Source organism: Melanerpes formicivorus, unplaced genomic scaffold (genome assembly GCF_026170545.1).
Source record: "Melanerpes formicivorus ecotype bairdi unplaced genomic scaffold, bMelFor1.0.p_v2 SCAF_13, whole genome shotgun sequence".
Taxonomy (NCBI): domain Eukaryota; kingdom Metazoa; phylum Chordata; class Aves; order Piciformes; family Picidae; genus Melanerpes; species Melanerpes formicivorus.
This window is the reverse complement of record NW_027142365.1, coordinates 951,134-965,778: the sequence shown is the minus strand read 5'-3', so window position 1 is coordinate 965,778 and position 14,645 is coordinate 951,134. Positions and strand designations below refer to the sequence as shown.

The 14,645-nt window shown below is 64.2% G+C and overlaps 1 protein-coding gene across 1 annotated transcript in view; it reads left to right on the top strand.

Annotated features, from left to right (window-relative positions):
- The window catches only part of LOC137445005 (uncharacterized), a 38,378-nt gene extending 25,154 nt beyond the window's left edge, over window positions 1-13,224 (top strand). Inside the window, exons 26-32 of the mRNA XM_068146408.1 lie at window positions 2,581-2,824; window positions 3,399-3,965; window positions 4,721-5,113; window positions 7,303-7,429; window positions 8,200-8,313; window positions 9,391-9,645; window positions 12,018-13,224. Coding sequence (XP_068002509.1) covers window positions 2,581-2,824; window positions 3,399-3,965; window positions 4,721-5,113; window positions 7,303-7,429; window positions 8,200-8,313; window positions 9,391-9,645; window positions 12,018-13,111 — 2,794 coding nt within the window. The 3' untranslated portion in view covers window positions 13,112-13,224. The remainder of the gene's footprint in view (window positions 1-2,580; window positions 2,825-3,398; window positions 3,966-4,720; window positions 5,114-7,302; window positions 7,430-8,199; window positions 8,314-9,390; window positions 9,646-12,017) is intronic.
- Window positions 13,225-14,645: the final 1,421 nt, after the last annotated feature.

Here is a 14,645-nt window from a genome sequence, read left to right as displayed (position 1 = left end):
TGTAAAGAGTTGTTTGGTTTTTAGTTAACCTAGGAGTAGTCTGTTGTTATTATTATTATAATTAATTATGATGATACTAAAGGCAAACGTGTGGCACTATATTTCACAGTGGATCTTGAAACACTTCAAACGCTCCGGAGCACTGCCCCGCCCCCTCCAGGCCTCTGGCTGTAAATAGGGGCTGGGCGCTCCGGGCGCTGCTCGGTGTGGTCCCCGCCGTGGCTGTTGCGTGGTTGTCTCCTCCCCCCGCTCTGTGTCGTCGGCTCTGCTGCTTCGTGGTGGTGTTTTGTAAGAACTTTTTGTAAAGTCTGTCAATACAGAAGTTGTTTCCATCCCCAAGCTCGTCTTCAGCTGAGTGAGCCCCGGCCCCCGCTTGCCGCGATGCCTGCGCCGCGCCGCCACCGCCCCGCTAGTTAGTAGCTTTTACCAGGGTGACCTCACAGCTGGGCAACCACGTGAACCAAGGTTAGCATCAAGGAAGCAAGGGCTGGTAAAATCTGGCTGCTTGGTGCAGCTCTGGGGCTGCTGTGTCTGGTGTCCAGCAGGTGAGGCTGCTGTGGGGATGCTGCAGTCGGTGTCCAGCAAAGGAGGCTGCTCTGGGGCCACCATGGTTGGTGTCCAGCAGGTGAGGCTGCTGTGGGGATGCTGCAGTCAGTGTCCAGCAAAGGAGGCTGCTCTGGGGCCACCATGGTTGGTGTCCAGCAGGTGAGGCTGCTGTGGGGATGCTGCGGTCAGTGTCCAGCAAAGGGGGCTGCTCTGGGGCCACCATGGTTGGTGTCCAGCAGGTGAGGCTGCTGTGGGGATGCTGCAGTCGGTGTCCAGCAAAGGAGGCTGCTCTGGGGCCACCATGGTTGGTGTCCAGCAGGTGAGGCTGCTGTGGGGATGCTGCAGTCGGTGTCCAGCAAAGGAGGCTGCTCTGGGGCCACCATGGTTGGTGTCCAGCAGGTGAGGCTGCTGTGGGGATGCTGCAGTCGGTGTCTGGCTTTCGGGGTTCGTGTATTTAAGCTTTTTCTCTGCTGTGGCTCAATGCCTTTGGTTTGGACATCGCTGCTCAGCGTGGCAGCTCCATGAGAGGCTGTGCAGTGGCTGAGGGGTCACCAGCCTCAGCTCTGGCTGAGCTGGGACAGCCCTGTGCCACAAGAGGCACCGCTGATGCCACGAGAAGCACCAGTAAGTGTGGCTGGGATGTCATGGACTTGCCCCCTGGCATGGAGAAGAGCCCTGGCATGGCTCAGCTGCTTGTGCCGTGGGCTCATCTCAACAGATGAGGTGGCCTGGCCACGCAGTGCCCTGTGGCATTGTGGCAGAGCTGGGGGGACCTTGGCACATGGAGGCTGAGGTGTGTTGGAGGGGCAGGCACCACATGGAGCCAGGCTGGGTTGGCATCGCCACGTCCTCGCTCGCGCGCACCCAAGCTCTTTGTACCGGGGCTGCCAATAAACTCTTTGTGCCAGGCCTGGCCCTGCCAGATGGTGCCAAGTTTTGTCTCGATGTGCCCTGGGGACAGGGGGCTGGTGGGGGGTGGCATACAGCAGGTGTCTCAGGAGGATCCTTCCCTTCTCCAGCAGTGCATCCACCTTCCGCTGTCACTCCCTCAGCTCACGGTGGGGACCTGCCAGGGTGGGGAGTGCCTCTTCTCCCCTGGGCTGTTTGCAGGGGCCAGACTGGCCTAGGTTTGGTGTCTCTGCAGCCTCAGCTGTCCCTGTGTCCCCTCTTCCACCTTCTGCCCCTCCCCTGTTGGTGACCAGCATACTCTGCAGGATGGTGCTCACAGCTGCAGCAGATGGGTCTCAAGCCCTGGCTTAGAGGAAGCTCCTGATGCTCTCTCAGTTGCACCATGGAGCAGGTCAGGGCTCCTGCTCCCTGCTGCTGGCCATGCCAGGGCAATGCCACACACAGGGTGGTGGGGAGGGGGGAAGTGTTGCCCTTCCAGCAGTTTCCCCCCAGCCCAGCGTTGCCCAGGCTATTCTCAGTTGGAGCTTGGCACAGGGGGAACAATCCTCTCCCAGCCCTGCCTAGGATGCAACCACCAGAGCACCCCCAGAGCTCAGAGGGGCTGAGATGGATTTGGGATGAACCCTTCAAAGGGGTCCTGGCTTGGGATGGACCAAAGGTGGAACTGAAATCTGTGCTTCAGGCTGCCCACGGTGCTGGCATCCCCTGGTGGGAGGGGAAAGGAGGGGACAGGGTAGGTGGTATGGGGCACAGAGGATAGGACAGGAGGGGGATAGGATGAGATGGGGAGGGGATGGAACAGGTTGAAGAGGGCAGGATGGGATGGCACAGAGTGGATGCAGTGTGGTGGGATGGGACATGGTGCAAGGGACAGGAGGGATGGGATAGGACAGACAGAATTGGACGAGACAGTAAGACCTGGATGGGGCAGGCTGGGAGGTGACAGATGACAAAAGGGGATGGATGCAGAAGACAGAACAGGGCTGACTGGGGGAAAGAGGATGGGACAGGAGGGGACAGTCCTGACGCCGTGCCAGCCGGGAGGCAGCGATGTCTCATCCCGGGTGGTGGGGAGGGGGTCTGCTTGGTCGCTATGGCAACCGCACCCTCCGGCCGCCATTTCAGAGCCCGCGGGGCGCGGAGGGGACACAAGGAGGGGGGAGCCCTGCTCCCGAGCGTGGGCCGCCAGGGGGCGCCCGCAGTAGCTCCGCCCCCGGCCATGGCGGCGCCCGACGGGACCCCCCGGTACCCTCCCCCAGCGCTGCCAGTGTCTCCCCAGCTCCCTGCCAGGGACTCCCTGCCGCCCCCCGGCTGCTCCCGCGCCCAGCCCGGCTGCCCGTGCCTCTCCCGTTGCCCTTCTCTTCCCTCGGTTAGCGCAGCGCCCGAGGGAGTGCCCCAGACACCCACCCCCCCAATTCTCTCGGGGCCTCACCAGTTAGCCCTCCCCCCGCGTTAGCGCCTCCTCAGTCCTCCCCAGGTCACCCCCACTCCTTCCCCCGTCAAGCCGCAGTCCTCGTCCTCCCGGTTACCCCAGGACCGGCCCCAGCTACCCGCAGCCCCTGCCTGGCGCAGCGCACCGCTCGCTAGCCCTGGCAGCCCAGCCGCCCCCGGCCCCTCCTCATCCTCCGCCGCTCCTCCCTGCAAGCCCACTTTCCCCTGGGGCTGCCCCAGGTACTCCAAGGCCCCCCACCGCTATCCCCATCCCTGCCCAGTTCCCCCAGCTCCTTCCCAGCTGCACACAGTCCTTCCTCGGTCCCCCCAGCTCCTTCAGTGACCTCAGGCCCTCTGCAGCCCCCCCGTCCTGTCCAGTGGCCCCAGTGCCTCTCCAGTCATCCCCAGCCTCTCCCCAGCTCCCCCCAGTCCGTTCCCCTCCCGGTCCCCCCGCACGGGCCGGATCCCGCCGCCCCCCGCACGGGCGTCCCCGCTCCTTTCCCTCGGGGCAGCGGCAGGCCCGGAGCCGGCCGGGCAGTGCCGGCGGGGGGGGCCCCGACGGTGCGCGGCGGCGTGGTGGTGATGCCGTCGGTGCGACAGGGGGCGCTGCGGTGGCAGAGGGCTCCCCGCTCTGCCCCGCCCGGCGCGGCCCCCGGCGCGGCCCGCGCGCGACGGCGGCGTCCCGCCCGCCCCCTGCCGGCTCGGCGGGGCAGCGGCGGGGCCGGAGCGCCCAGCGCGGAGCGGCGGAGCCGGGACCCGGAGCCGCGCTCGGTCTCACGCCGCCGTCGCCGCCGCCCCTCCTCCTCCCCCGCCCCCTCCTTCGCCGCTTCCCCCCCCGCGCCTTTCCCCGACCGCTCTCCCCGGTCGGGCCGGGCCGGGCCGCCGCTGCCCCGCCCCGCCGCGCCTCCCCGCCGCGCCCCTCCACCCCGCTGCCGCCGCCCCGCCGCGCCGAGCCGCCCCGGGCCCAGCCCGATGCCCGGCGGCGGGCGGAGGTGAAGGAGCGAGCGGGCGCTGGATCCTCCCGGCCGCGGCCCCCGGGGCGGGAACAAAGGGCCATGGCCGAGGGGGCCCCCGCTCAGGTAAGGGCTCCGCACGCCGGGCGAGGCCCTGCCCGGAGCCCCGCGGGCCGCACGTCGGGGCGGGCCGCGCCGTCGGGGCCGCGGCGGGAGGTGGCGAGGTGGGCGGCCGGGAGGGAGGCCGGCGGGGACTGTCAGTGTGCGGGGCCGCGGCCGCCCCCCCGGGGGAACGGACCGGCAGCGGTGCGCGCACGGCCGGCGGCGGCGCGGGCAGCCCCGGGGGCGCGGCGCGGTCGGGCCGAGCCGGGCCGAGCCGGGCCGAGCCAGGCCTCCGCGGCCGGCGGCGCCTGAGCTGCCGTCGGGGGCCGGGCCTGCCCGTCCTTCCGCCCCCCCCCAGCCCCGGCGGCCGGGCGCAGCGGGCTGGGAAGCGGCTCCGCCGCCGCCCCCGTGACAGCCCCGCTGCCCTGTCGTTCCCCCCCTCCATGTCACCGCCCGGTCCCCATGGCGACGGGGCGTCCTTGTCCTGACAGCGCCCGCCAGCCCCCCGGGGTGTCCTTTCGCCGTGACCATGGCAACGAGGCTCGGCTGTCCCATGTCACATCCCCACCGCCCCCTCGCTGTCACCTCTGTCCCCGCCGTGCGGGGTCCCCCCTGCCGTGGCGAGTCCTGCCCAGCCCGCGGGACCTGCGCGGTCGCCATAAGCAGCTTAGCAGGGACACCGGGACGTCCTCGGGGACATGGGGAGCGCTGAGCACTGCGGCAACCCCACCCCCCCGCGGCGGCTCCCCGTGCCGTGACCCCCACCTCTCTCCTCGCAGGCGCCGGAGCCGGTGCTGCCACCGCGCTGCCCCGCGCCCCTCCGGCAGGCGGCCGGCCCCGAGCGCACCTCGGAGCGGGAGACACAGACGGCCGAGCTGTCTCTGACGGTGGTGGCGGCCGTGCAGGCGGTGGAGAGGAAGGTGGACTCCCATTCCACGCGCCTGCTGGACCTGGAGGGGCGGACGGGGATGGCAGAGAAGAAGCTGATCGACTGTGAGAAGACGGCAGCCGAGCTGGGGAACCAGCTGGAGAGCAAGTGCGCAGCTCTGGGCACCCTGATCCAGGAGTACGGGCTGCTGCAGCGGCGCCTGGAGAACATGGAGAACCTCCTCAAGAACAGGAACTTCTGGATCCTGCGGCTGCCCCCCGGCAGGAAGGGGGAAGTCCCCAAGGTAACGGTTCTGTGGGGGTGCCGGAGCCCAAACCGCTCCCCAAATGCTGGTGGAAGGCAGGATGGGGAGGGGCGGGCACGGGGGGAGCAAGGATGGCCCCGGCGCGGGGGAGCGCTCGCTGTCGGGAGCTGGATGCAGCGGAGGTGCTCCTCACACCTTCCCTGGCTGGCCCCTGCCAGCACCTGCCTGTCGTGGGAGGGACATCCCCCCCTGAGATGGGCCGAGGAGGAAGGTCCCCCCCTGAGATGGGCCGAGGAGGAAGGTCCCTCTGTGCTCCATCCAGGGGCTGCGGCGCTGCCTCCCTCGCTGCGCTGCCTCCCTCGCTGCGCTGCCTCCCTCGCTGCGCTGCCTCCCTCGCTGCGCTGCCCATCAGCCATTGACCCTTTTGTGTCGTTTTTTAACCATGGCTGGGTTGAAGCTCTGCAGGTGTGGGGCTTGTTCCTCTGACCACCTTGGGGCAGTGATGTGAGGGTGCCCTGGGTTGAGGAAGGAGGAAGCAGGAGCTGCTGCTGCAGGGATTGGGGAACCTCTGGCATCTGGGGGAAGGCAGAGGAGCTCCCTGTGCTCCCAGCTTGGTTTAGCTGAGCTCCAGGAGCAGCCCACCCCCAGTGCTCATTCCTGGTTTGTGTTTCACGACCCTCTTGCTAAAAGATTGCAGATGGGACCCTGTATGACAAAACTCTGCTCAGTTTTGGGCCACTCACTCCAAGGACATTGAGGAGCTGCAGCAGGGCCAGAGAAGGGCAACAAAGCTGGGGAAGGGTCTGGAGAGCAGGGCTGGGGAGGAGCAGCTGAGGGAGCTGGGGGTGTTGAGCCTGGAGGAGGCTGAGGGAGACCTTCTGGCTCCCTGCAGCTCCCTGCAAGGAGGCTGGAGCCAGGGGGGGCTTGGGCTCTTCTGTCTAGTATCAGGTGTTAGAATGAGAGGATATGTCCTGAAATTGCCCCGGGGGAGGTTTAAGTTGCACATGAAGGAAAATTTCTTTGCTGCAAGAGTGGTCAGGGCCTGGCCCAGGCTGCCCAGGGGGTGGTGGAGTCCCCATGCCTGGAGGTGTTGAAGAACCCTGGGGCCATGGCACCTGGGGCCACGGCTCGATGGCCAGGGCGGTGTTGGGTTGATGCTTGGAGTCAGTGATCTTAGAGAGCTTCTCCAGGCCAAACAATTCTGTGGCTCTGTGGCAAAGGGAAGGTCACTGCAGAGAGTGGAGGGGGTCTGGAACGGGGGTTCAGAGCCCCACACCCCCTTAGTTCAGTCACGGAGTAGAAGCTGAGCACAGCCCAGCTCATGCATCCTGAATTTATCCTTAGGGATGACTGCCTGGCTCCAGAGCTGCAGTCTGCTCCTGGGGGGCAACCTGGAGCCCTTCAGGCCCTGGTGCAGCTCTCCCTGGAGCTGTGGGGTAACTGAATCTGGGCTCTTGCGTCAGCTCATCCATAGAGATGAGCTCCTGCCCTCGTGCCCGATGTTATCTCCTTCATGCTCCCTCCTGGCAGTCCTAAGCCTGGTCACCTCTGGGGAGCCATCAAGAGGAAGAGGATGGTGTCACTTGGGCAGATCACAGCCTGGGGTCATCACCGGGAGCCAGCCCTTTGGCTGAGACCTTTCATCTCGTAGAGATCCAGCTCTAGTGGTGGACAGGGAACTGCTGGGGAGGGCACAGCACAGGGCTGCAAAGGTGCTGAGGGACTGAAGCCTCTCTGGCAGGAGGAGAGGCTGAGAGGATTGGGGCTGCTGAGCCTGGAGGGGAGCAGCCTGGGGGGGATCTCATCAATGCTGAGCAATACTTCAAGGGTGGCTGTCAGGAGGCTGCCACCAGGCTTTGTTCTGTGGTGCCCAGGGGCAGCACAAGGGGCAGTGGGCACAAAGTTGGGCATGAGAAGTTCCACCTGAACAGGAGGAGTGCTGGAGCCCTGGAGCAGGCTGCCCAGAGAGGTGGTGGAGTTTCCATCTCTGGAGAGATTCCAACCCCCCCTGGTTGTGTTCCTGGGTGACCCTCTCATGGTGCCCCTGCCTTGGCAGGGGGTTGGACTGGGTGCTCTCCAGAGGTCCCTTCCAGCCCCTGCCATAGTGTGACTCTGAGTTGTTCTCAATACAAAGCCCAGCCTGCTGATGGCTGTGGAGCAGGGGCGGCCTGGTGGTGTCCAGGCAGGGGCAAGGAGGCTGCTTGAGGCTGTGCTGCTTGTGCCTGCAGGTGCCGGTGACGTTTGACGACGTCTCCGTCTACTTCAACAACAAGGAGTGGGAGAAGCTGGAGGAGTGGCAGAAGGAGCTGTACAAGAATGTGATGAAGGGCAACTACGAGTCCCTGATCTCCATGGGTAAATACAGGGTGCCCCTGCCCTGCTCAGGGCAGGTTCTGCAGGGCTCTTGGCTACCCACAGGCTTGGGCACCTTCTGAGTCCTCCTTGGAGATCCCTTTGAGCCCTGAATGTCTGACTTTAGCAGGAGACTTAAGCCAGAGGAGGAGGTTTCTAGTCTGGGTATGGGCATCCCTTGGGCAGTGCCTGGGTTTGCTCCCAGCTCAGGGCACGGTGCTGTTCCAGCTGTATGGAAGCTCCCTGTGGGTAGGTAGGCTGGAGACCTCCTGAGGCCCCTTCCTTGGTGACAAACCAGCACTCTCCCCAAGGCTGTGGGAAGGGCTCCTGGGCTGCAGCAGGTACCAGCCCACACATCCCTTTGGAGGAAGCTTTTGCAGGGGGAAGATTGTCTGATGTGTCTTGGTTGTGCTCCTCTGGGGTATTTCCTTCTGCAGCTGCAGGAGAAATCCCAGCTCTGCTGGGGCCAGGGGTGAAACCCTTCTGGCTTCAGAGAGCCAGATACTTGGCTGGGAAGCTGTAAAACCTGGCCAGAAAAACACAGGCCTTGGGTTTCCTCTGCAAGGTAGCTCCTCTGGGGGTGGCACCTCAGCTCCTGCCTCTTACCAATCCCTTCTGCCCATCCAGGGAGCCTGGCACGGGGTTGTTCTGCCTGCAGCCCCTTTGCAGATGCTCCTGGGTGTCTCCCCACGTGCCGTGCTGGGGCCAGGTGGGAGCTGCTGTAGGGATCCCCTGGGCAGTAACCCCCTCTGCACCCCTCTGTGTCTCCCCAGACTACGCAATTTCCAAGCCTGGTGTTCTGTCTCAGATCGAGCAGGGGGAGGAGTCTGGGGCCAGGAACGAGCAGGACCTGGAGGAGAGTGAGATCATCACCGATGCCACCGCAGGTGAGAGGGCACCAGGGTGGCCCTAGGCTGCCTTCAGAGAGGAGCTGCTCACCCCAAGACCAGAGCAGGTGCTGCTGAGGGCTGTGCCCCTGGAGGCTGTCAGAAGGCTGGTGTGCAGGCAGGAGGAGTTTGGCTGATGAGAGCTGTGATGTCCAGGTGCAGCTCAACATCTAAACCAGGGCACACGGAGCCCAGAGAGTTGGGCACTAGCCAGGAAGGGAAACATCTGCAACCAGAGCAGATCCTCAAGGAGCCTGGCAAGAAAAGACAATTGAGTCCCACTGGGAGAAGCCATCCAGCCAAAAAAGTCCTCTCAACCCCTCTGCTTGTGTGGATGTGCCTGGGTTTATCCTTGGGTAGCTCATGCCCATCCTGGGCACTGGCACCTGGGGTGCTGAGAGGATTCTCCAAGGCAGAGAGCAGGGCAACAGGGAGTCCTGGAGCTGAGGAGATGATGAGGTGGCCTAGAGGAGATGGTCCTAGAAGAGATGGTGTCAGCTCTGCTGCTGGGGATGTGGGATCACTGTGAGCCCCTGCCCATGCTCTTGGGCAGGAGAATGATGAAGTTAAATCCAGGCCAGCAAGGGGAAGGATCACCTTAAGCTTGAGGGGAGTTCAGGCTGGAGATTAGCAAGAAATTCTTTACAGTGAGGGTGGGGAGACTCTGGAATGGGTTGCTCAGGGAGGCTGTGGACGTCTCCTCCCTGGAAGCCTTCAAGGCCAGGCTGCATAAGACCTTGAGCAACCTGGGCTGGTGGGAGGTGTCCCTGCCTGTGCAGAGGGCTTGGAACTGAATGATCTTCAAGGTCCCTTCCAACCCAAACCCTTCTGTGAGATTGGGATCTGCCCAGCACTGCGGCCGGGGCTGTGGGGTGCTGGGGAGCGCCGAGCGGCCCCTCCCAGCGGGGGAGCAGGCAGGAATGTGGCAGGGGTGGCTGAAGGGCAGGAGCTGGAGCAGGGCAGGAGCAGCTGAGCCTCTGTGGGAGCAGCGGGCGGGGGGAGCCGATGGGGGCCGCGGGAGCAGCCCCTGGGCCGGCTGCCGGCGCTGACGCGGGTGGGGCTCTCTCTCCCCTGCAGCCGGGATAAGGGTGGTGATCAAAACGGAGGAGCTGCTTCCCGAGGACAGCCCCGAGAACGCCGAGCTGCACGGCATGTCCGGGCAGTCCGAGGGCAGCTTCCAGAGCCCGGACGAGGAGGCAGCCTGCGAGAGCCCCTACGGCTCCGTGTCGCCCCCCAGGGAGCTGCCGGGAACCAGCCTCGGGGACTCCTCCGAGTACGGAGCTGACTTCAGCGAGATCCAGAGAGTCATCGTCCACCACGGCGGCTGCACGGGTGAGGGGCTGGCCGCGGGGGGTCGCATGGAGAGGGAGCAGCAGGGGAGGTGCTGACTGCAGCAGCCTGCAGAGCAGGCGCTCAGGCCTCAGGCCGGGGGGAGGAGGCAGCACGCATGGGAGGTGCCAGGGTGTGGTGTCTGAGGGCACCTGACCTGCTCAGAGCAGGGCCTTGGTCCCCTGCAGCTGGGAGAGGTCTGGCTCCGGGTGGGTGCAGGGCAGCTCAGCAAGGGCAGATGTAGGGTCCTGCCCCTGGGGAGGAACAGCCTCCTGCAGCAGTACAGGTGAGGGTGGACCTGCTAGGGAGCAGCTCTCTGAAGGACCTGGGAGTGCTGGGGGACAGCAAGTGGCCCAAGAGCCAGCAATAAGCCCTTGTGGTCATGAAAGCAAATGGTCTCCTGCAGGGCATGAAGAGGAGTGTGGCCAGCAAGCTGAGGGAGGTTCTCTTCACCCTGTTACTCTGCACCACTGAGGCTGCAGCTGGGCTCCTGGGTCCAGTTCTGGGCTCCCCAGTTCAAGAGAGACAGGGAACTGCTGGGGAGAGCCCAGGGCAGGCTGGGAAGATATTGAGGGACTCAGGAGCATCTCTGAAAGGCTGAGACCTGAGGCTCTTGAGCCTGGAGAAGAGCAGCCCTGGGCGGGGGCAAGAGGCTGGGGCCAGACTCTGCTCAGTGGTGCCCAGGGCCAGCACAAGGGGCAGAGGGCACAAACTGGAGCCCAGGAGGTTCCACCTGAGCAGGAGGAGAAAGTTGTTTGTTGTGAGGGTGCTGGAGGCCTGTCCCAGGCTGCCCAGAGAGGTTGTGGAGTCTGCTGGTGTGGAGAGCTTCCAACCCCCCCTGGGCACTGTGCTGTGGGTGCCCTGCTGGGGCAGGGCTTGGGCTGGGTGATCCCCAGAGGTCCCTTCCAGCCCCTACCATGCTGGGTTTGAGGTGCCAGAGCAGGGATAGCCTCTGGGTCCACACAGGGGAAACTTCACTGCCAGGAGGTGGGGAGGAGGACCTGGGGCTGTGGGTTTTCCCTGCTGAACCCCTCCATGGGTAAGGAGAGAGCTGCAGTTCTGGCACATCCTGCTCCTGTCAGCTGCCTCTTGGGAAAGCCTGGCTGCTCTTCCTGGAAAAGTCCCTAGGCTGGCCCAAAGTCCAGCTGGGAGTGACGTGTGAGGCATCCCTCCCTCCCTCCCACTGACAGAAACACCAGGCCACCTCTCTCACACCAGGCCAGGTCATCATTCCCACCACTCTTTGGGAGGTCATTCCCCATGGTGGCTGCTGGGAAGCTGAGGGGAGGGGACGTTGCCAGGCAGGGTGCCTTGATCCAGGAGCAGAGCTGGGGACCAGGCTGTGGTGCCTCCAGCAGTGCCAGGCGTGGGCAGCGGTGGGGTCACCCAGCCCTGCATCAGCAGATGGAGCTGCTCTGAAATGCTTCAGCCACCTCAGGCCTCACCTGGGCACTGCTGTCCCTGCTCACAGCAGCATCCTGTGGTTGCAAAACCTTTTGGTGGGGCAGGGCTCAGCTCACCTCCCAGAGGGTCACAGAGACACTCTATGGGAGGGGTATCGAGTCCAACCCCCCTGCCAAGGCAGGGGCACCTAGAGAAGGTCACCCAGGAGCACATGAAGGCAGGTTTGGAATCTCCCCAGAGATGGAGACTCCACCACCTCTCTGGGCAGCCTGCTCCAGGGCTCCAGCAGCCTTCAGTTAAAGAAGTTCCTCCTCCTGTTCAGGTGGAACTTCTCATGCCCAAGTTTGTGCCCACTGCCCCTTGTGCTGCCCCTGGGCACCACAGAACAAAGCCTGGTGGCAGCCTCCTGACAGCCACCCTTGAAGTATTGCTCAGCATTGATGAGATCCCCCTCAGGCTGCTCCTCTCCATACTAAAAGCCCCAAGACCCTCATCCTTGCTTAAGAGGTTCCAGTCCATTGTCCTTCTGGGCCCCGCGGGCACCCTGCTGGCTCATGGCCATGCTGCTGTCCACCAGCACTCCCAGAGCCTTTCCCCAGCCTGCACTGACCCCTGGGGTTGTTCTTCCTCAGATGCAGGACCCTCCCCCTGCCCTTGTTGGCCTTCAGGAGGTTGCTCTCTGCCCAGCTCTCCAACCTGTCCAGGTCATGCTGGATGGCAGCACAGCCTGAGGGGTGTCAGCTACTCCTCCCAGGCGGCGGTTTGTCTGTCTGGGGGACACGTTGGTCCAGGAGGCAGTTGGTCTCTCCTCCCTGCCAGAGGCTGTGCCCCATCCCAGGGTGCAGGGCTGTGGGTGCCCTGGCAGGGCAGGTGCAGAGGCCTGTGCAGATGTTTCTGTGGCGCCCCCGGCTGCACCGAAGGCCACTCTGCCCACCCGATGACCCTAACTGTTCTGCCGTTGCCCCGCGCAGAGGACGGGATCGTGATCAAGACGGAGGAGGAGGAGGAGGAGGACGACGCCGACGTGGAGCCGTGTGCCATGTTCTCGGGCAGGACGGAGCCGCCGGCCTTCCCCAGCCACCACGACGCGGGGCTGGTCCGCGAGGTGCAGCGCAGCTCCAAGCCGCAGCCCCGCAGCCTGGCGGCCGCCCGCGTCAGGAAGGGCCAAGCCTGCGAGCGAGACTCCGGCGAGATGAAGCCCAGCGCCGGCCAGCAGCGGAACCGCACGCGGGAGAGGCCCTACATCTGCCCCGAGTGCGGGAAGAGCTTCATGCTAAAGATCAACTTCATGATCCACCAGCGCAACCACCTGAAGGAAGGGCCCTACGAGTGCCACGAGTGCGACCTCAGCTTCCGCAACAAGCAGCAGTTCCTGCTGCACCAGCGCAGCCACAACCGCCGCGGCGTGGGGGTCCCGCGGCGCCCCGAGCACGGCCTCAAGCCCCCGGCGCGGCCGCCGCCCCCGGGGAAGCCCTACAAGTGCTCGGAGTGCGAGAGCAGCTTCAGCCACAAGTCGAGCCTCAGCAAGCACCAGATCACGCACGTCGGGGAGCGGCCCTTCACCTGCGGCGAGTGCCGGCGCAGCTTCCGCCTGCAGATCAGCCTCCTCATGCACCAGCGCATCCACGCCGGCAAGAGCGAGATGGCCTTCCTCTGCCCGCAGTGCGGCAAGAACTTCACCCGGCCCTCCCACCTGCTGCGGCACCAGCGGACTCACACCGGCGAGCGGCCCTACCAGTGCAGCCAGTGCGAGAAGACCTTCAGCGAGAAGTCCAAGCTCACCAACCACTACCGCATCCACACGCGGGAGCGCCCGCACGCCTGCGCCGTCTGCGGCAAGGGCTTCATCCGCAAGCACCACCTGCTGGAGCACCAGCGGATCCACACGGGCGAGCGGCCCTACCACTGCACCGAGTGCGGCAAGAACTTCACCCAGAAGCACCACCTCCTGGAGCACCAGCGGGCGCACACCGGCGAGCGGCCCTACCCCTGCACCGAGTGCACCAAGTGCTTCCGCTACAAGCAGTCCCTCAAGTACCACCTGAGGACGCACATGGGAGAGTGAGGGGCTGCCGACGGCTTCCTCTCCCTCCCTTCCCTACCCCGCCTCCCCATCCCTTCGTCCCTCCTCTTCCTCCTCCCGGACTCATCTCCCCCGCCCTCCCTCCATCCCTTCTCCTCCTTACCCCCGGCTCAGGGCACGGACAGGACGGGAGCTGTGCGGTAGCGCCGCTGGTCTGGTGGAGACTTAGGCTGATTGGGAAATAAATTAATGAATTAAAGCAAGCGAGGCGCGGCAGAGTGAGAGGATGCTCTGAATCTCTCTGTCCGGGTGGCCAGAGCAGCTGAGTGTAGGGGGAAACAAAAGCAAAACCAACAAAGCACAGCAAGGAGCAGAAGAAACCTCTGCAGGGGGCTTGGCCAGAGCAGGACTCAGCACTGCTTTTTGAAGTCACTGGTTGGGTGTTGAATAAACCTGGAGGAACTTTTCACGGGGAGAGGAAGCTTAGGCTGGCCAAGATCTGGAGCTCCTCTTTGGGTCTGGTGTGGGGTGGCTTGGGCGGCCTGGGTGGTTGTTTCCTTGGCTTAGGCTTCTGGGGATTTTTTTAACGTTGTTTTTTTTAATTAGGTTTTCAATTGCCCTGGAGGCTTCACTCTGGCACAGTCCCTTTTGTCCTGCAGCTCTGCAGAGCTGCTGCCTGGTCCTGGCTCTGCAGGGCTGGGTGTGACAAGGAGCGCCCCCACAAGGCGGGTTGGTGATCAGGATGCAGATGAGGAGGGAAGTTCTTGGTGTTCTAGGTGCCTGCCCGGCTCCGGGGGCTGTGTGCAATGATCCAACAGAACACAAATCCTAGTTGCAGTAAAAGATCCCTTTCCTGGCAGGATCCCCCTCGGCAAGGCTCCTCCACACTCTCATTGCTAGTGCTTGATCCTCACCTCCTCGGGTGTGTGGTGACCACCAGAGACCTCCTGCCGCCGCCAGAGCCGTACCAAAGGCGTTGCCAAGCCGTCACGGGACGTAGGTCCTGGGTGCTGCAGGGTCATGATGGACCTGTGGGCAAGACCTTGAGGTCTGCTCTTCTGCTCCGTGCTGCTGCGAGCAGGACACCCTCACCTTTGCCAGTGGCATCGACTCCTGCCCTTGCTGGTGGCATTGACTGTGGCAGAGCAACAGGACTCCTGCCCCAGATGCATGAGCGGGTCCTGGCATGGCTCCAAGGAAAGCCATGACCAGATGGGGGCTGCCCATGGGAGACCTCCTGGCTGCCAGGGTTCCCAGGCTGTGGTGACAGGACACAGGTCACATCTCCTCACTGCTGGTTTGAGCTCCTGTCTATAGTGGCTTGGTCCTTGGTGGCTTGTCCTCCTCACAGCTTCTGTATTTGGGCTGGGTGAGATGCACCCAAAGGGCTGGGCCGTGGCTGAGGCAGTGCCAGCAGCTCCCCGCTGTGCACTGGGCTGCTGGTGCTGTGGGGAGGCTGGGCTCAGGTCTGGTGTTGGACAGTGGCCTCAATAAACAGTGATGATGGGAAAAGTTGTTGGGACCTATTAATGCCCTTGCAGAAGCCAAGTCCTTGCCCCAGCACTTACCAAGTGCA